Source organism: Poeciliopsis prolifica, unplaced genomic scaffold, assembly GCF_027474105.1.
Source record: "Poeciliopsis prolifica strain line A6 unplaced genomic scaffold, Auburn_PproV2 SCAFFOLD063, whole genome shotgun sequence".
In the NCBI taxonomy this organism is placed as follows: domain Eukaryota; kingdom Metazoa; phylum Chordata; class Actinopteri; order Cyprinodontiformes; family Poeciliidae; genus Poeciliopsis; species Poeciliopsis prolifica.
Genome location: NW_026562438.1, coordinates 495448 through 516252, shown reverse-complemented (window position 1 = coordinate 516252; position 20805 = coordinate 495448). Strand labels below are relative to the sequence as shown.

The 20805-nt window shown below is 47.6% G+C and overlaps 3 protein-coding genes and 1 pseudogene across 4 annotated transcripts; all 4 read left to right on the top strand.

The window, feature by feature from the left end:
- Positions 1-41: 41 nt before the first annotated feature.
- Positions 42-4055, top strand: rnf183 (ring finger protein 183). 2 transcript variants are annotated; one of them, XR_008608265.1, is made up of 3 exons: positions 42-381; positions 1684-3327; positions 3403-4055. XR_008608265.1 is itself a non-coding variant. In XM_055060929.1 (2 exons), the coding sequence occupies exon 2, from the start codon at positions 1707-1709 to the stop codon at positions 2628-2630; it is 924 nt and encodes a 307-aa protein (XP_054916904.1). In that variant the 5' UTR covers positions 42-381; positions 1684-1706; the 3' UTR covers positions 2631-3363. The 2 variants fall into 2 exon arrangements, 1 of the variants encoding a protein (XP_054916904.1); XM_055060929.1 differs by lacking the exon at positions 3403-4055 and having other exon boundaries at positions 1684-3363.
- A 4789-nt stretch (positions 4056-8844) lies between these two features.
- On the top strand, positions 8845-11549 carry LOC129379966 (alpha-1,3-mannosyl-glycoprotein 2-beta-N-acetylglucosaminyltransferase-like). Its single transcript, XM_055060927.1, has 2 exons — positions 8845-9540; positions 10431-11549. Exons 1-2 carry the CDS (start codon positions 8917-8919, stop codon positions 11127-11129), a joined length of 1323 nt encoding a protein of 440 aa, XP_054916902.1. The 5' UTR covers positions 8845-8916; the 3' UTR covers positions 11130-11549.
- Positions 11550-11675: 126 nt separating this feature from the next.
- LOC129379967 (SH3 domain-binding protein 5-like) lies at positions 11676-17490 on the top strand. Its single transcript, XM_055060928.1, has 6 exons — positions 11676-12760; positions 13069-13131; positions 13401-13529; positions 14644-14808; positions 15838-16011; positions 16252-17490. The coding sequence occupies exons 1-6, from the start codon at positions 12524-12526 to the stop codon at positions 16732-16734; spliced, it is 1251 nt and encodes a 416-aa protein (XP_054916903.1). The 5' UTR covers positions 11676-12523; the 3' UTR covers positions 16735-17490.
- Positions 17491-18429: 939 nt separating this feature from the next.
- LOC129379977 (gamma-aminobutyric acid type B receptor subunit 1-like) overlaps positions 18430-20805 on the top strand; it is an 85968-nt pseudogene continuing 83592 nt past the window's right edge.

The following is a 20805-nucleotide window of genomic DNA, read 5'->3' as shown; positions in this document are numbered from 1 at the left end:
ATGACAAGCATGCGCTGCAGCTGCGCTGGAACTTTCCTCCAGCTCCGGCGCCTCGGATCGTGTCGGATCAGGTGCGTCTCATCAGGTTTTATTCTGCAGGAAGGAGAACCGAGTGTTTTCTGGCTGAACGTCCTGGTTGAGCTGCAGCTGGTCGGACCGGTCTGACCAGAACACGGCGAGGGCGGACGGGCGAGCGACAGGCAGAGAGAGAGGAGGGTGTGAAGAAGACGATAAGAGCCCAGGTTTGTCAGACCGGGTCAGAACCGCTGAGCTTTCTTTACTCAATGATGAAGATTTTTGATCCCAGTTGTCGCAGCAGGATTACCTGAGCGTCTGGAGCGGCGCGGAAAAAAACGGATCGGACCTTTTCCGACTTATCAGGTCAGAATTAAGCAACCTGCACACCACACAGCAACACTGCCGAGGAGTTCTGCCGAATTTCTGCTGCAAAATTAAAACCAACCGACGCGTCACACATATGAGCTTAAATCAGTAATTCCTCAATATTCATAAAACACGGATCAAACATTTCAAGGTCAGTTTTAAACTTTCCTCTTTGGATATAAAATAATCCAAATGAAATAAAGCAGTTTCACCCACAGCTGTGATGTTTTTATTGCTTTTGTTAATAAGATAGAAATAGAGCAACTGAAACACACCTGACTGTCAGAAAACCTGCTCAGGTTTTATGATTCTAACTAAACTAACACAAGAAAAATTTAGTCTGATTTAAGTTCAGACACAAATTTTTATTATTTTTAAATAAACTGTAAACATTAACCAAACATTTAACTTTATTACAAAGCGGTGCAGTTTGAACATGAAGGACTTGATACAGAAATCTGAATGAAATTCAAGCATTTTCAAGGATTTCATTGCCTGTACAAACGATGTGAGCCGCTTACATCCAGTGGATGAAACGACGTTTAACTGGTAACGAGACATTTTATCCATAACAGGAACTGATCCACCAGTAGAAACAGGATTATATTGTGAATATTCAGAAATTATTAACAAATAAAACGTTTTAATTAGTTCTGTCTCATTTCATGTGCTGCAGGAACCAGACAGAAATACTTGGTAATATTTTGAGTTATTTAACTTCCTGTTTTCATGTTGGAAACAAATTTTGATCTGCTGGTGTGACGTCCTTTAACTCAACCAACAGGTTCCTGAGGAAATTTAGTGAAAGGAAAACATTTAGCAACAAAAGGCCTTCATTAGTCAGCATGAGCCAGCGCTGCTGCAGCATTCCCTAACGCTGCTGCTGCAGCATTCCCTAACGCTGCTGCAGCATTACCTAACGCTGCTGCTGCTGCAGCATTATCTAACACTGCTGCTGCAGCATTCCCTAACGCTGCTGCACCAGCTTTCCCTAATGCTGCAGCATCAGCATTCCCTAACGCTGCAGCATCAGCGTTCCCTAACGCAGCACCATCAGCGTTCCCTAACGCTGCAGCATCAGCATTCCCTAATGCTGCAGCATCAGCATTCCCTAATGCTGCAGCATCAGTGTTCCCTAACGCTGCAGCATCAGCGTTCCCTAACCCAGCACCATCAGCGTTCCCTAACGCTGCAGCATCAGCGTTCCCTAACGCAGCAGCATTCCCTAACGCTGCTGCATCAGCGTTCCCTAACGCTGCTGCATCAGCGTTCCCTAACGCAGCGTTCTGTCCTCCACAGCTCTTCAGTGAAGGACAGCCATCATGAGCGGACAGGGCGAGGGGCATCGGGGGTCCAGGATGCCCCAGAACGTCAAGCCTAAACCGGGCCAGCCGGCTCCGACCCAGAAGGACCGGCCCCAGAAGGCGCGCCGCTCCCGCAGCAGCGACTCAGAGCGAGGGAGGAGGCGGGAGCGTCACCACAGTGACCGGCACCGGCGGGGCCGCAGCGAGGAGACCCGGCACCGGCGGGACGGGAAGGACGCGGAGCGGCGGGACACGCCCCCCATGGACCTTCTGGGGGACACGGAGTGCGCCGTGTGCTTCAGTTCCTACGACAACGTCTTCAAGACGCCCAAGCTGCTGGCCTGCGGTCACACCTTCTGCCTGGAGTGCCTGGCGCGCATCAACGTCACGTCGCCGGAGATCAAGACGCTGTCGTGCCCCGTGTGCCGCGTCCTGACCGAGCTGCCCCGCGGCCGCGACCTGCCCCGCCTGGGCAACAACCAGGACGTCATCGGCCGCCTGCCGGCCGAAATGCGCCACGCGCTGTCCATCCGCTTCCAGCGCAGCAAAGGCCGGCTGCTGCTGAAGCACCCGCCCCCCGCCGCCAAGTCCGCCGCCATCAGCCTGCCCGTCAAGAAGCACCAGGTCCCGCCGGCGGCCGTCCAGGGCGGCGAACTGGCCGCCGCCGAGGAGGGCGGCGCCCCGCCCACCATGGTGGACGTGGGCAGACCGCCGAGCAGGATGAGGGGACGCATGCGGCTCCTGTTCCACTCCGACCGCTGCTACTACGCCGTGGTGGCGTCCATCATCACCATCACCGTGGCGCTGATGATGGTGGGCATCCTGGCCTTCATCATCGTCCCCAGAGTGACAATTAACACTGGACCCGGCAGACCCGGCGGGAACTTTACCGGCTCCTCCTCACAGGAGAGCAGCGAGAACTTTGGACCGAACTCACCCTGAGGGGGCGGGGCCTGAGCGGCAGGGCCTGAGGGGTGGGGCCTGAGGGGCGCTGAGGTTTTACTCCGGGTGTGAAACGGTGAAGGAAGGAGCATTGAGGAAGAACAAGATGGAGGTGTTTTTCCCAGCTGAGCATGAAGAACTTTGACCCCAGAGGGGTCAGGAAGGATCGCGCTGAGTTTTCACTCCAGGTATGAAGCGGTGAAGGAATGAGGAAGAACAAGATGGCGGCGTTTCTCCAGGCTGACTGTGAAGGATACGGGGTTCCATCGGTGATGATTCAGTGAAAATGAACAGCAATAATTTATTATTTAACCATCATAAGAGAAAAAATGAAAATGAATATTTCAGTCATCGATTCATCATATTTCTATGCTCATTGTTTATTTGCCAAATTAAATATTTACCTTCAAATTAAAAATGTTTCCCCAAGCTAAATATTTAATCAGTAACCTAAATAATTAGCTGGTTAAATATCTGCTTTGAACCTGTGACATTTACAAATGAATGAATGTAAAACTGTAACTGTAAACCGTTTCCTGGATAATTACTGGTTTGTTTTTGACTTCCGACTGACAGAATCTGACTGTGAACCAGTCGGGGGGAGAATCGTCTCCAGACCACGAAAAGCACTAAACCTTCTGAAACTCCTTATTTATACCCTGAACTCTAAACAGAAACGATGAGCAGATATTCACAGGTATCAGAGTCAATAAAACTGTTTTATTCAAACATTTCCTGGAGAATTTGAGTTATTTTATGTCTGATTTCCCAGAACCGTGACACCTGACACCCTCCTGTGCTGAAAGCACTTCAGCTGAGAGCGGGCCCAGTTCAGGCCCAGTTCAGGCCCAGTTCAGGTCCAGGTCGGGTCCAGGTGGACCAGCCGGTTCCGCCGCATGCCGACCCGCTGCTTGATGCCAGGTCCGTAACCCGGGGCAACAGACTGAATGCGGGAATGTCAGGAAACATCCAGGCGACCATTACAGGAACAACACCAGAAATAAACAGAAATGCTTTTAATTTCTGCTCCCTTCAGGCCTGGACTTTGACTAGACCATTGGAACATCTGGATTCTCTTCTTTTGCTGCTGTTCTGTTGCAGATTGGGAGTGTAGCTCTGAAAATCACTTTAGCTCTGCAGGGGGAGGATGGAAAACAATTTGATTTGAAAAATAAAAACCTAAAGGAAGGAATATTTTATTTTAATTTTATTATTTTAGTTCATTTAGTAGTTTGGGTTAAACCAGGGCTCTGGATCCTGGCTAAAATAATCGTCAACTAAAACACAACTGCAGGTTTCAACAGGTTTTATAAAATAAGTCCATTAAATTTCCACAACAGAAATATGTCAAAGTGCCAGTAATGTTTGTTTAAATGTTTTTTCATATAATTTTTGGATTTTTGTGCTTTGCAGCATCTCCACAATCAACATCCATTTTTCTTTGATTTAAATCTAAAACAAAGGAATCAAAATAAAACACATTTGAGTTTGTGGCTGATATTTAAGTGTGAATATTTTCCTGTAGACTTTAGGAAACTTGCTGCTGGTGTGTTTCTCTGCTCTGGAAGCTAAATTAAGACCTTTGACCCAGTTTTGTTTGGTGCTGAGTCTCATGACAGCTTCTCCTTGAAGACACACCCCTGTGAGTCTGGAACCTGGTCTGGATCCCCGGCCCTGCGCTGCTCCCCTCCTTCAGCCTCATTATGTGACTCTCTGCTCGGCTGCGGACCTCCAGGACGAACCGACTCCTTCCCGCCATGGCTTCCACCCCGTCCGCCTCGGCCCTGTCCGCCGTGCTCCGCTGCAGGGGGAACATCTGGACCCGGAACCCGCCGACCAAGCGGCCTGCCTCGGCGGCGTACAGTCGGACTGGCCGGCGGGCCGCTGCGCGACTCCCCGGCGGAGCGCGGCGGATCCTCCCGCGGGTCCGAGCGGAGGATCCTCCGCCTGGTGTCGGCCGCAGGGCTCTCTGTCTGCTGCAAGGGGGACAGTGAAGCTCCGGCAGAAGAAGTTTTTAGGAAAAATCATAAATTATCTTCCAAACTTTCACAATCCCCGGCTTGTGGCGCCCCCAGCGGCCAAAAGGCGCCACTGCAGCAGAGAGAAGACGTCTTCTCCAAAATAATTCACATCATTGTCCCTGAAGCGCCAGAGAGGATATGTCTGCAGGGCTTCATTCAGCTTCCAGCCGGAGTCCTGAAGCTCCGTCTCCATCAGCTCTGGGTTGAAGGTGCAAAACCCGGGTTCTTCCCTCACCTGGTTCATTTTCTCAAAACCACAGATGAAGAGCGGCGGCACCGACCCAACACAGGTGAGCTTTTCTAAATAATCATTTCTGCAGCGCAGTGTGTGTGAGATCGTTCTGTTTGTCCTCTTTCAGGAACACACGTGCAGTTCTGGCCGGCAGGTGACCCATGACCCCCCTGACTGAGGGCCAAGCAGCCAGACTCCAGCCCAGCATCGATCTGCTTACCTTCACTCACAGGTTTGGACTTCAGCCTGCTGGCGCCGTCAGGACACGCGTCGCTTCAGCTCCCGCTGAACGCAGTCAGGAAACAGCAAACCAGCGGAAAACACGATCTGATGACATTCAAGCAGTGTGCTTGTTTTTTCCTTCGCACTGCACAAAAATCTGTTCAGCACATAAAGATAAATACCACACATGAAACGGCTTCATGTCATTTCCTTTGGCGAGTATTAAAATGGGGTTTCAGCTTCTGAAAACAAAATCTGTTGCATTGTTTCAAGTTTTCAGACAAGAAATATGAAAACATGAATGCATTCATTCATCTCTTTCCTACCTGCTTCTTATTCTGGTCAGGGTCAGAGGTCAGTTTATGTACTCTACTGCAGAGTCAACAAAGAGCCAGTTCTGCATGCCCACACCCAGTAAGGTCAAAGGCCAAGCTCAGGAACCAAATGGGAAAACACTACAGATTATCCAGATTGGGACTCTATAGGAACCAGGAGGTCCAGATGTTTCCACCTGTTCCCAACCTGCAGTGATCCACATGAACACATGAACATGGCTTCCTGTGAATGTTTCTGGGAAAAAGCAAAGTTCAGCCGCCAACCTGGACCAGATATTCACTGGATGAATGGAAAAGAGTTTCAAAAATGACCTGATTCTGATTCTTATTTCAGGAAATCTCAAAATGTTCTGCAGATAAATTATCCCGTTTTTTACAGTGCTTGAAAAACTGGTTGGTCTACATTTACATTCACCCGAAACAGAACGAGTTTGAAATGTAATCAGCCTTTCAGGAAACCAAAGCTTGAGTTTCACATCCAGTTGAGTGTAAAATAAAACGGCAACAGCTGCAGTTTTGTACTCTGCTGGGTTTTTCAGTGGAAGTTTTTTGCATTGCAAAATCCTCCATGCTCAGCAAAACACGGAGAACCGCAAGTCACACTGGCAACCAGGATCTGCAGATGAGACCAAAACCATCTTTATGCAATTCTTCAGAAACTGAACCAAACCAAGAGGAAGTTCTCTTCTTCTGGATAAAAATGTCAGTTTTACATCTTTAGATTTTACATGAAAATCACAGAAAGATGTCAGTTTATTGCACAAAACTTTGTGTTTTTATTTTGCTTAAGCATCTCTAACTTGTTAAAGTCAAAGTGAAAAATGACTGAAACCAACATTTTGAAATGTTTTTCCATTTAACAGCAGGAATGGAGGAAAGTTTCTACATATCCCACTGAATCCTGGTTTGTTTTCGGGAGACGGACGAATTACAGACGGATTGACTCTGCAGCTACACAATAAAAACTTTAATGTTGAGAATAATTTCAGTGGTAAATATTGGTTATCAGCTCCTTCAGCAGTATTAATAATGGATACTGACATCAGCACAGATTATAATATTGGTACATCCCTGATGAGACGCTTCCCCGCAGCATGACTCCTCAGCTGCCGTGCTTTACAGTGACCTGCTGCCTGAGAAACCGCCTGATGGCCGTCGATCTAAAATCATCCGTCTGTCTGCCCATAAGACTGACTCTGTGACTCAGTCTTGGTCAAACAAAGAAACAAACAATAAAGGACAGACTGATTTACAGATTTATGAAAAACGGAGGAATGTATGGTTAGATGGGCAGACGGATTATTATTGATGGTTTTTAACCAGGAAAAACAAAATCTTCAAAACTTCAGGATAATTATTTGCATTCAGACGTTTCAGCCTCCAAATTTCTGCAGTTTGTTGAAAATATTTGAAGAAAATATTCATAATTTTTTACCTTTTTGTAATCATTCAAAATGATACTTGGAGCCACGATTGAATAAGTCATCAAATACAAATGTATGAATTAAAAATATAAAACTAAATAGTGAACCAGTTACATATGTAGAGTTGTGTATTTGTTAAAATATTGCAACATGTAAATAATTAAATGCATTTACTTCCAGTTAAATTTGAATCATGACACATAAGTAATGGCACATTTGGCACTCCGTAGATAATGGATGTCTGAATGGAGGGATTGCTGTTTGGGTCCTTTAAGTTTGTGAATTTCTGGGTGTTTTATTGTTTCATACTCTGATGTCCTAATGAAAGCAGTTCTTCTGTATCCAGATCATTTCTAAAGGTGGAAACAGAACCGGACCCGAACAGGAAGCTGCGGTTCTGCTGCACAGATAAAAACATGTTCATGTTTCTTCAGGAGAGAAAAACTGGATTTTGTTGCGCAGAAACAGAAAAACGAGGCTCGTTGAAGTAACTCCTGAGTCTGAAGCTGGTGTTCATGTCTCCACCAGCTGCTTTTCATTACTTTCATGCCTTCCTTCCTCAAACTGTTGCATAACTCCTCAAGGTGACGGTTAGGGCGGGACTTCCGCCCGAGCGCTCAAAGAGGGAAGTCGTCGTGTTACTTTCCTTCAGCGTCACAGTTCTGCTCGGTGGGAAAAAACACGCTAACTCGGCGGCTGTAAGTTGCTCCAGCGGGAGGAAATCCGACAGGAGGGAGGTCCGCGCCGTGTCCCGCCGCCACGAGGTTCACCTGAGCCGGGCTGTCAGCGGGGGGTGAGCCGGCAGGAGGCGGAGGCTCCGGCTGGGTGAGAGCTGAGCTTCAGCTGGGGATCCAGGGCGGGCGGGCGGGCGGGCTGGTGGGTGGACGCAGTGGGTCTCAGTACCTGTGGAGCTTCAACAGGGGGAAGCTACTGGTGGGGATCCACGGCAGGCTGGTGGGTTTAGTGTCTGTGGAGCTGCATCATGTATCACATTTAACATGTTCAAGCTTCAACCCTGGTGAGGTGATTTTTTTTTTAACCCAGTGAGTCTCGGATGTTTTGTTGATTAATTGTTCGTTGCGTTGCCCTTTAAGAGCAGCTGTTTTGTTTATTGTTGCAGGTTTTGCTCTGTGATAAAAGTAAACGCACCCATAATCTCATTAATTATCAACTTTAATGCTGAGCAAATAGCAGCACATTGTTTCTGGAGTGTAGAAACTACAAAACAAGGAGCGGCCTAGTCAAAGTTTCCAGGGTTAATTTATTTCTTAATGTCAGGCTTCGGTTCTAAACTTTACTTTGAAAACCAAAAGCTCAAAGTTTTTATTTGTATTTTTTCAGGCAGAATATCTTTGTTTTTGAGCTAAAAAAAAACCCAAACAACCTGCTGGAACGACTGACCTTTGACCTGGACGGTTGTCATCAAAGGTTGAGTTGTGACTCATTTTTGAGTCACAACCTTTTCAGGTTCTTCTAACTTAAACTTTTAGTGATAAAAATAAATATATATTTTTGGTTTTTTTAGAGAAAATAATCTTTTAAAGTAAATAACTCGGCGGCTGTTCATGTCGTCTCTGAACCCATAATCTGGGTTGCGCTGTTATCTGGGTTAGAGCCTGAAATATTTGGGAAGCGCTGAGTTAGAGAGTTTCAGGACCTGCAGGTGAGTGTGTGTGTGAGTGCGTGTGTGTGTTTGCTTCCAGGTGATAAGGGAAAATCAATGCAGCTGTCCAGACAGTTCCTGCGATGCGCTGCGTTTTCATGCCTTCCTGCTCGGTTTGCCTCTGGTTTCCATGTTTCTGCTCTTGTTGTTTCAGGTGAAACGGGAACCGAAAAGTCAGGGATAATTACTCCAGGATGGTTGGGCTGTAATCCTGAAAACATGCTGGATTTTTTCCCCCTGGCGCCGGCAGCTGCACCCTGAGCCAGACACATCTGGGAATATGACTCTGTGATGAAACGGACGAAGACGGACCTCCCAGATCCCGTTCCTTTTGTCTGCAACCAGGACACTGCCTACTCGGAGCCGAGCTCTTCCCAGATCCCACAGCTATGTTCCGGAAAAGAAGCTCTCTCATTCTATGCGGGACGTTTCTGTTTGTAACCTGGAACGCCGTGCTGGTGCTGCTGCTGTGGGGCAGAGCGCCCCCGGGCCAGCCGGGTGCCGGGCAGCAGGATCCGGCCTCCGTGCCCACCGATGACTTGGTGGGAGACGTGATCCGCGTCGCAGACTCCTTCGAATCGGAGCTGGCAAAGCAGAAGGAGATCCTGTCCCAGATCCTGAGCCACCGGTCGCTGTGGAAGCCGGCCAACAGAAAGGGGGCAAAGGTCGACGTTCCCAGTCCGCCAGTCATTCCCATCCTGGTGATCGCCTGTAACCGGGTCACAGTGAGGCGCTGCCTGGACAAGCTGCTGGAGCTGCGGCCCTCCGCCGAGCTCTATCCCATCATAGTGAGCCAGGACTGCGGGCACGCCGCCACCGCCGACGTCATCGCCTCCTACGGGGATAAAGTCACTCACCTGAAGCAGCCGGACCTCTCTGACATTCCCGTCCGGCCCGAGCACAAGAAGTTCCAGGGTTACTACAAGATCTCCAGACACTACCGCTGGGCTCTGAACCAGGTCTTCCGGACCCTTTCCCACTCCTCCGTGGTGATCGTGGAGGACGACCTGGAGGTACCGGCGTTCCGATACGGACGCAAACGATTAACCAACTTATGATTGTCGGTTTATTAGATTAAAATTACTTCTAGTTGATGAACTAATGGCATCCGCCAGAGTCCTGCAACTTTTAGATGCGTCTCTGCATTAGCACACCTGGCTCCAGTGTCGGCTCATCGCAGAACTGCATCCTGGTGAGGCAGTTCAAGCATGAAGGCCGGAGACACGGCTAAAGGCTGCAGGACTCTGGACTCCAGGGACACAGCTAAAGGCTGCAGGACTCTGGACTCCAGGGACACAGTTTAAAATCACTGGCTTACATTTTTTTTCAGTGTTGTAATTTGACTGCCATCCAGCAGGGGGCTGTCATGAGTTAATGTGCTTCATGGAGTGAAGTTTTAATATTTTTTCAAGAGAAAGCCCAGATAATACTTCTGTATGAACATCTCTGTTAGAGGGAAATGAAGTATTTTCTTTTTCTGTTTCCTAAAAGGTTTGTTACATTTATAAATACATTTCTTAATGTGAGAATTTTCTGTTTACCAGTTTAAATAGATGACGCCTTTTCATATGTTGAACTTGTATTCATGCAAGTAAATTGATTGAGATTAAATTCTCACTTGTTCAGAAAACATTCCAATCTGCAGCAGGAAACTGAGGATATTATCAAACACAATCCATATAATAATTCAGCATATTATGAAAAACGTTTGTGTTATGGAAAGATGGTCGGCCCTCTTCATACAAGAGAAAACTCATGTTTTTAATTAATCCTTAGTGGATCAATAAGCTCGACTTTTGATTAATGATACTGATCATTAATGATAACTTGCTCAGCTGTTCCCTCCAAATCCTTCACGTTTTCATCTCTCCTCAAAACAATTAACCATCGTCCTCTCCTGCAGGTGGCGCCAGACTTCTTTGAGTATTTCCGGGCCCTGCACCCAGTGCTGCAGTCGGACCCCAGCCTGTGGTGCGTGTCGGCCTGGAACGACAACGGCAGGGACGGGATGGTGGACCCCGGCCAGCCGGCGCTCCTCTACCGCACCGACTTCTTCCCGGGCCTGGGCTGGATGCTGCTCCGGGAGGCCTGGGAGGAGCTGGAGCCCAAGTGGCCCTCCTCCTTCTGGGACGACTGGATGCGGCAGCCGGAGCAGCGGCGGGGCCGCGCCTGCGTCCGGCCCGAGATCTCCCGCACGCTGACCTTTGGCCGGCAGGGCGTCAGCCTGGGCCAGTTCTACGACAAATACCTGAAGTTCATCAAACTGAACTCTGAGTTTGTGCCTTTCACCAAGCTGGACCTGGCGTACCTGCAGGAGGACACGTACCGGACCAGCTTCACCAAGCAGGTGTACAGCGCCGCCGTGGTGACGTACGAAGACGTGAAGCAGGGCCGGCTGAGCGGGCCCGGACCATTCCGGCTCCAGTACTCCAGCAAGGACAGCTTCAAGGTCATGGCCAAGAACCTGGGCATCATGGACGACTTGAAGTCCGGCGTGCCACGGGCCGGATACCGAGGCGTGGTCAGCTTCTTCTACAGGGGGCGGAGGATCTACCTGGCCCCGCCTCCTGGGTGGAGTCAGTACGATCCCACCTGGAGCTGAGGATCCGCACAGCATCTGACACATTCCACACCAAAGAGAAACAGGATTTCTGCTGTTTGCCTTTACAGATGCTGGATGTTTTGGAGGTTCAGCCAACACTACTCAGGTTTCCCCGCAGCTCACAACAGATCTGCTGTAAACCACCAGAGCTCTATTTTTCTATGATTCTGATTGTGCACATTGCAGCCATGCACTTAATGCATCAGCCTAGTTTGCCTTATTATCTTTAAATTATTGGCGTTAGTCTGAGTTAATCCTGGTTCATCTAATCTGTGATTGTGTCTGCTGATGACGGTGATGAAACTAAATTCTGCTCTTTCTGCTCACATTTTGTCAGATGATTTTGTTTGAAATATTTGTTGCCTTGGAATCACTGTGGGGATTTGTATGTTTTTTTAATAAAAACAAAATTAATGCAGAGTTTTTGGTCATAATGCATCATAATCATAACTGGGTTTTTCTCAGTTATAATCTATGAATCGTCTCATGTTAGAGCTCATATCTATGCAAACTGTGGATCATTTTTAATCTTGCATTTCTTTGCAAACAGAGACTATAAAAATCTCTATGTTTTGAAGTCTCAAATATAACGTTTTATTCTTTTACATTTTACTAATTAAAAATGGAACTGGAACTTCAGACCTCCAAAGAAAACCCAACAAAGATCATAAAATAAGTTTGGATAATGATGCTGTGATTTGGTTGAAAGGGGGATATAACCAACTTACACACGATTAAACAATCAACCAAAGTATATTTATATTGAAATAATAAAAATTGAAGATACTATTAATGTGGATCGTGAGTTTTAAAACATTTACTGCCATTGGATGTTGAAGAGAAACTGCCGCAGTTGTGTCTACGGTGGCTGTCGTGGGTCAAGCGCAGTCAGCTCTGAACGTTTCACTTCATCTGTGATGATGGTGTGGGAACGGGGCGGCTAGCTGGTCTAGCTCGAGTTTAGCGATGGAGGAAAGTGGCGGTAAAAAAGTTTGTTTTATCGATTAAACATCCACATGGTTTATACCGAACAGCAGCTGTTGGTTCTCATGTGTTCGCAGAAAACTGTTAGCGGCGGAATTAGCATTTGACAGGCTAGGCTAATTTATGCTACTGGTTTCTATACAGGCTAGGCTATGCTAGGCTAATTGGAGCGGCTATCTGTACAGAGTATGCTAGGCTAGGCTAATTGGAGCGGCTATCTGTACAGAGTATGCTAGGCTAGGCTAATTGCGGGTTCGGGTTTCTGTGCAGAATAAAAATGGCTTCAAACTCCTCTCTCTCTTGGATTATTTTCTGATCTCCTACCGCTTCTTCCTCGGTCGCTGCTGGGCGGAAGGTGCTTCTCGCCGGGATAAATCAAGCTAAAGTCGCCCGTCTATCTCGGGCCTGGGATGGAACCAGGCGACTTGCGAGAAAGCCCCGCCGGCTCCGGGGAGTCGGATGCGGGGGGCTGGAGGGAGGTTATTCCCGGCGGTGAGGGGGAGGATTTGGACTCGAATGCTACCAAACTGAGCGGGACAAAAGTAGAAAATGCGATCAGAGACGCCTGTGACGAAGGCGACAGTGACAGAGGCGGCGGAGAGCAGCTGCACAGCCCCTATGAGGAGGAGCTGGACCCCCGGATTCAGGTGAGACCACCGGCCTCTGTTGTTGCTGTTGGCAGCTCTTTACCGTATTAAGTATGGCAGATACATGATCACTGGATTACTTTAGATGAGGGGCGATTCAGACGTAGCTGATTAATTATTTAAGAGTGCTTTGTTCTTCATTATAAATCATAATAATCTGTGATAATCCCACTGTCTGTCAGAAGTAATCATCTTTGTTGCAGAGCTCCTCCAGCTTTCAGTTTCAGATTAGCCGTCATTGTTAATCCCAGAGGTAAACATGTTGGTTTGCTCTTGCAGTTGATGATTTTTTGTTTGCTTTTTCACAGGAGGAGCTGGAGCATCTAAACGAAGCCAGCGCAGAAATCAACAAACTGGAGCTGGAGCTGGATGTAAGTGGAGAAGATCAGTCATCAGAAGATTCAGCTTCAGATGGCACTCTTTTATTAATTATAGGTTTAACGCTTTATAGTTTAAATACAATTATCAAATGTTTATCTATTAAAGTTAGTCTGATAAATGTGTGTTTATAGTTCCAAATTTAAAGAATAAAATCTGTAAATGTTCATATCTGGCTGGTCCTTCTGTGTGAAACCTGATCTGCGCTTCCAAGGCAGATGAATCTGATGTGATCCATTATTTTCCTGTATGAACCCTGAAGGATGCCAGGTCAGCGTACAGAAAGATCCTCACTGAGTCTGCCAGGAAGCTGAACGCCCAGAGCTCTCAGCTCGGCGGCTGCATCGAGAAAGCCAGGCCGTACTACGAAGCCCGCCGCCTCGCTAAGGAGGTACGGATCAATACACCTTGTCTCAAACTGTGTGTGTGTGTGTGTGTGTGTGAGAGAGAGAGTGTGTGTGTGTGTGAGAGAGAGTGTGTGTGTGTGTGTGGTGCGGGGGGGGGGAGTATGCGGGGAGTATGGGGGGAGGGGGGGCGGTGTTAGCAAAGTGCTGCTGTCTCCCAGAATCAGGCCAGCCGGCCTGCTGGGATCTCCAGACCTTTTACTGCTGTCTGCAGAGTCCAACCGTTCATATTGAAATGATGTTTGAAAATACATACATCAGTCTGAAGGAGCAGGAGCATCATAGGCTAGAATGTTGGAGGAATTAATTTGTCGTAAATTTAAAAATAATTCAAAATGCATTAATTTACGATCTGAAAACTATGTTGAGGTCTTGAAGATGTCAGAGGTTCTGGAGACGTTCCAGTTTGGTGTTTGATCTGTTCTGGTACAAATGGATTCATCCACGACTCTGGTGAAGAGAAATTGTCTTTTATTGTAATTATTTGACATGAGAGTATCCACTCCTTACCTGTTGGTTTTAATTTTAAAATGTTTTACTGAGTCAGGTGATAAAAGGTCACGATCCACCTTCAATGTTCCAATCTTATTGTATTGATAAACCTTGAATAAAACCAGTGAAACAAACTTGTGTTGCTATGGAACATAAAGGAAAACTACTGAATAAACTAAAACAATCCTCTAGTTTGTCATTTCTTACATTTTTTGATCCGTCTCTCAGAAGAGTGGATTATTTTCAGACCTCTGAGAAGATTGATGGGATCTGCTGATTGATCGTTTCGCCTCTGATTGAGCTCAGCAGATCAACCTGCTGCTCGGCAGAATCTCCTCTGGCTCTTCAGACTTTTGGCCAAACATGTAAAGTTAATAAATAATGCAGGTGAATTTTCATGTAAAATATGCAGAATATCATTTATCAGGGTGAAGATTATTTCAGCAGTAGTATGCTTTTTCTGCCTTTAAAAAAAACAACTTAAACAGTATGAAGTGTTTCTGTTTGTGTTCATGGTAAGGCTCCACAGTATAACGTCATAGCAACACCTAGCATAGACATCTCAAAGGTCGGTGAGGGAGCGTTGGTTGAACTTCCTGCTTCCCTCAGGCGCAGCAGGAGACGCAGAAGGCGGCGCTGAGTTATGAGCGCGCCGTTTCCATGCACACGGCTGCCAGGGAGATGGTTTACGTGGCGGAGCAGGGCCTGATGGCTGACGGCAAGAACACGCTGGACCCCACCTGGCAGGAGATGCTCAACCACGCCACCTCCAAGGTAAACACACACACACCAACACACACACACACACGCAGCCAGCGCCCTGCCGGTCTCAGAACATCAAACCCGGAGCGATGCGAAAAACGGCTGCAGCTTCCCGGGTCGTCGGATCAGACCGTCCGAGCGTCTGCTGGACGGTCAGAACCAGAACCTGGTGGAAACATGTCGACAGCATCTCACCTGGGGTGACCAGGACCAGAACCGCTCCGTTGATCCCAGAGTCTGGAGGAAGAGTGGAGAGAAGCAGAACCAGAACCTCCACGCTGTGCCGCTTTGATGATCCTCACATTCTGTTCAAAATGACATTTTTTGTTGATCTGATTGAGACTGAATCTTGTTTTCCATTAAAACGATTCAATAACAGAAATAATTGCTTTAAATATTTGAGTGTAAATACTGAGCAGAATCTGTTTCATAAATTAGATATAAATGACTGAAACACGGAGGCAAAATTCAGTTCTGGATTTATTAGACCAGTGTGACGGGATAGCCCCGCCCCCAGACAAATGTAGAAAAATCCCACCATAGTGGGCGGAGCCACAAGTTGCAGGGGCGTGGCTAAGTGTAGAGACGAATGGGGAACGTCATGAGGGACGAAGCAATCTCAGTGACTGTCGATACATTGAGCAAGATTTCAGACACTTGGACTTTTTTAAGCAACAAATCGAGTGACTTCTCTGACGTGAGGCATCAATCCCTGCAGCTGAGTGAGCAGCGGGTTCTGCCTGTGGTCAGGAAGGTCCAGCATAGCGCTGGTCTTACTCCTGCCTCTCCACCAGGGGGCGTTCCTGGGACCAGGGCTGGACGGCAATACCACCGTTCAACCCAAAGAGGGCAGCACTGAGACAGTTGTAGGCCAAAAATTGCAGTATTTATATGAAAATATCACAATTTGCACAGAATCACAAAATAGATCCCTTAATAAGAAATTTATACATTTTATTTGCAATAAAAGGTTGATTTGGACTTTTATTTCATCTTTAACTTCAGCAGAACTCGTTCGGTTGTTCTCCGTTTGTCCTGCAGGTGAACGAAGCCGAGGAGGAACGGATCCGCAGCGAGCGGGAACACATGCGCGTCACACACGCCTGCCAGGAGGCCGAGGCCCGGGTCCAGACCCTGCAGAAGTCCCTGAAGCGGGTCATCGTCAAGTCCAAGCCCTACTTCGAGCTCAAGTCCCAACTCAACCACATCCTGGAGGTACAGCGGGCCGGAGTGTGTTCTGAGACCGAGAACACACACCGGTCATCAGCGCCTGGTGACGGGTTCACACTGGAGCTGATCCATTAAAACTGTTTGAACTGTGTGTGGGTGTGTGTGTGTGTGCGTGGGTGTGTGTGTGTATGTTTGTGTGTGTGTTTCTCTGTGTGTGTGTGTGTGTGTGTGTGTGTGGTGTGTGTGTGTGTGTGTGTGTGTGTGTGTGTGTGTGTGTGTGGTCAGGATCATAAGACGAAGGTCCTACAGCTGGAGCACAATGTCTCCAAGGTGAAGACTCGTTACTCCGTCGCTCTGAGGAACCTGGAGCAGATCAGTGAACAGATCCACGCCCAGAGGGGTCGCGACCCGCCCGACTGCCCCACCCGCAGCCCGCCCGTCGGCGCCGAGTCCGAGGCCCGCGTCCGGGAGGACGATGAGGCCTGCGGAGCCGCCGCCAAGGAGCGTCTGGATGGCGGCTTGGACCTGGCGGAGCGGGAGCGGGCCGGGTCCGACTCGCTGTCCGTCTTCAGCCTGCAGACCATCGCCTCGGACTTGGAGAAGTACGACTCGGTGGAGCACCTGGGCGACCTGAGCGACGTGGGCAGCATGACTGGAGACGAGGCGGAGCGGGACCGGGCCAGGACACGGGACCCTGTGGCACCGAGCGGCGCCAGGGAGCGCCAGCAGAACTTCTCCAAGCAGCACCACCGCAGCTTCAGTCTGTGAGCCGGGACTAGATCAGGAGCCGGGACCGGGATGGAAAACAAACCAGAACGAGCTTTAACCGACCCGATTAACCCTGCAGCCTCAGTAGAACCTCAGTAGAACCCGGTTTACCCGGCAGCCTCAGTAGAACACTACAGCAGAACCTTTCAGATGGTCTAGCATGACGAAACCATCAGAACCTTACAATCCCTGTTTGTTTTATTTTCCCAGATTCTGGTCCGGTCCAGTGCGGTCCGGTCCAGTGCGGTCCGGTCGGACCTGTGGAGGCGCCGTGTCCTCCGAGTCCTGGCAGGCCGAAAGCTAACCGGGTCACCCGGACCCGGCAGAGCCTGGCACTGGACTGAAAGGCTTGGTTCTGTCTGCAGCTGCAGGAGCGTGTTTTGATCGGTCCTGAGGTTCCGGTCCAGGTTTTAGAATCAACCTTTTATTTAAATGATGTGAAGTCAGATTTGTGTTATTTAAAATATTGTTTACATGGATTTTTGTTTGCCTTACAAACAAAAGAAGCTCCTGTTGTGACTTGATGTGTGCCTTGACACTTTAACGCTTCTGGTTCCAACTAATCAGAACTTTTATGTTCCAGACAAAAGTTTTTATTTGACGACTGAAACGTCTAAAAAATTGAAGTGGAACAACCTGTAAATGTTTGTAATTATTCAGATGGAGAATATTTAAATGTGTTTGATGATGATCATCTGTAAATGTGACTCTGCTTCCTGATTTATGCATCAATAAATCTCATCTTTGACTCCTGAATGTGTTTTTATCAATCTGGATTTGAAGAAACGATGTGAACAGTTTAAGATTCAAACTGCAGACAAACACAAAAAATACACAATGTGGGTTCTATGCATTACAGCCCTGATGTTCATTCTACATCGCAAAATTCTGGTTTAGAAAAAGTCATCCCACAGCATAATGCTGCCACCACTGTGTTTCATTGGTTGTTTTTGTCCAGAAATGTGGAGAATGAACTAAAACCAATTCAGTTTAATATAAAACCGATTCATAACAGATGTGACGGTCCAATCCGTTTAATATTCAATCATGTTGACAGATTCAAACTCAGTTCTGTTTAGAGCTGACTGGTGAACTTCAGTTTTAACAGAATTATTGTAAAAATTATTTTTCTATTAAAGAATAGAAATATTCTTTATTGTCCCTCTAATTGTACATTGTTATAAAATATAAATTAAAATAGCATATTGGAAATAGTCAACTAATCAGGATAATTTAAAAAATGGTATAAAATATGAATTTGTGCACAAAATAAAAAAAATATGAGATTGTAAGAATCTGTAGCTCTGAGCAGGAATGAAAACAGCAGTGACGGCTGCAGAGGTCTGTACGGAAGCCCCGCAGGGTCAGTCCGCTCCCGGCGGTCTACTGCTGGTTAATAAACCCCCTGCTCCTGACTGATATCTTTCCAGAATGAGATGGGTTCTTTAAGTGGAAGCAGGATTCAGATGACATCAGAGTTTTAACTCCATTTGAATTGAAATGTTTCCTTATGTTGAAGAAAAGGTTCTGAAATGACTCGGCGCTGTTCGCGACCCCCGCAGGTGTTTGATGTGAGGCTGATGGCGCGCAGGGCGGATGAGCAGAAACCTGAGCGACGCTTCTGTCGTTTAAGCTCCGAGGAGCTTTTCGGCTTAAAGCGTCAAAGCAGCGGCGCCATGTCTGCGGCGGCGCAGCGCAACGCAGCGGGGCGGAATCTGCGCAATGATCCTCCATCCGAAGCGCTTCGTGGCTCCATCAGGAGCTGCTTCCTGCCGGGCTGGGCGCAGTCCGTCCCCTGCTCAGGTTTCAGAAACAGTCAGATAAATACGTGCGGGAGCTTTTACGCACGGTGCGTCTCCATCATGACGTCGCCATGAGCTCCAGATTGTAGAGAGGAGGAGGGGAGTGCTGAATCGCTGCTCGTCGTTTCTGTGGATGCGTTTGTGTATCTGTATTTGTGTGTGAGCGTGTGTGTGTGTGAGTGTGTGTGGATTCCCCCCCCCCCTTCTTGTCATCTCTTTGCAATACTTGGAAATAACCCGGACCAGCGCTGTTTACGCGCGGAGCTGCTCGCTCATTTACTGCAAAGCCATAATAACAGAGCCATGCAGAGCGCGAGGAGGATGCACCTTTCTGCCCACTATTCCGACTCACTGGGAGGACTGGCCTGGACTGGGAGCCATCGAACCGACAGTAAGTACCCGAGGTTCGGCTTTCCGGTCCAGATCCACTGCGGCTGCAGCGGATCCGGGCGGATGTGGCTGTGACTGCGGAAGGCAGCGTGCATATCCGATGGAGCCGCCAGGCCCGAGCTGGAACGACGCTCGCGTTGTTCCAGAGATTAGACGGTGACATTCTGGGTCAGGTTTCCCAGCGAGCGGCCGCCCAGGCGGCGGAGGTTCGGCTTCCCCTGCAGGCCGCCCGGACTCCCTGAACAGGAACCGCCGGGAGCCGCGCCGTGACCCGCGGCTCACGCTCAGCCACGCACGAAATGCAGCATTTTGCGGGTCTCTGCGTGGAGCTGCGGGGTGACGCTGTCCGCGGCGCTGAAACCGACCGGATCGGCAGCTTCGGGCCGGCAGCCCGCTGCTGGGCGGTGGGGCTCCGTCTGTCAGGCCTGCGCTGGTTCCGAGGCGCTGGCTGGGATCCCCCCGCCGTCCTGATGGACCGAGCCGAACCGGTTCGATCTGCTTTCCATCGGGACTTCCTTCAGTTGGCTCATCCGGTTCTCTCTAGGAAGGAGATGAAGAACCAACTGCCATTCACCCTGTCATTAAGAACAAAAGTTCTGATCCAAACCCAGTTACTCCACCTTCCTCAGAATTTTCTCAGATCTGTTCAAGTGTTTCTGGAGATTTTATTGATCTTGTTCTAAGCTGAGATTACAGACCATAAAATGTTTCTATACTTCAGGTGGTTTCAGTCAGTTGTGGTGTCCCACAGGGTTCTGGATCAGGACCCATTGCTTCTCTAAACGACATGTTTAGTTCTGGCATCAGAACCAGGCCTGCTCCGCTTGCAGTACCAGCCTCTCCCTGCCTTTCTCAATTTAATTCAAATTAAAAAATCTTCTATTATCCCGAATGGATTTTAGATCCTAACTCAAGTGTCTTTAAAACACGGCTGTGGCTCCTGATGCTGCGGGGAAGAAGAACCTCCAGTAGCAGTCAGGTTTGTAACCAATCTGAAGAAGCCTCTGACTGAAGACTGTGGGATCACGATGAACTTCCTCCGTCTCTCTGCATCAGGAAGTCCTGGGGTCAGAGTTCAGGGAATATTTCGGTTTTTGAAACAGCATCCATAACCATTAATAATGTTTGGATTAATAATCCAAACATGCAACAATTGAACCAGAATAAAGATGAGACAAAAGTCCAGAAAAGAAATAAATCAGAACCAGCAGATCAGCTGAAATATTCTACAAAATCTTTTAGTCGTTTTTTAAAAAACCTCCTCAGACGTTAGTGGTTTTATCGACAAGCTTCTATCCATGATTTGGTTTGTTAAGCAGCTGAACTCTGACCTATGAACCACTCAGGCATCAAATATTCAACTCAGGAGATGAACAGAAGTTTATCCTCCATCATTTAGGACCGACCAGAACACAGAGTCGTTTATTTAAATTGTACTTCAGAGCCAGTTTGATTGTTCTGGAGGATTATTTTCATTAAATTACACGTTTCCTTAATGCACCAACATTGAGTTCAGATCAAATTGTTCACATAACATTTAGCAGCATTTCAATGTTTCCCAACGACAATGAAGAAATTTAACACTGAGAAAAATATTGATTGTAAGTATTAAAGCCTGAAACTAACAGCAAAGAAATCCAGATGGTTTCAAGTCAGAACATCAATGAAATGTTCTGCTGAGCTCTTTACATGAATTAAAGCTCATTTTTCATTTAGAAAAACTTTCCAAGCATAAATGAGTCACAGGTCAAAAAATTCAAACTTGATTTAAAGGAAATATTTTCATCTTTCACCAAAATCAATTAAAACCAACAAATAAAAATGCTTTCAAAAATCAGATGAATAATAGTTATTGTTAAACTCCAGACTAAAAGCTGGA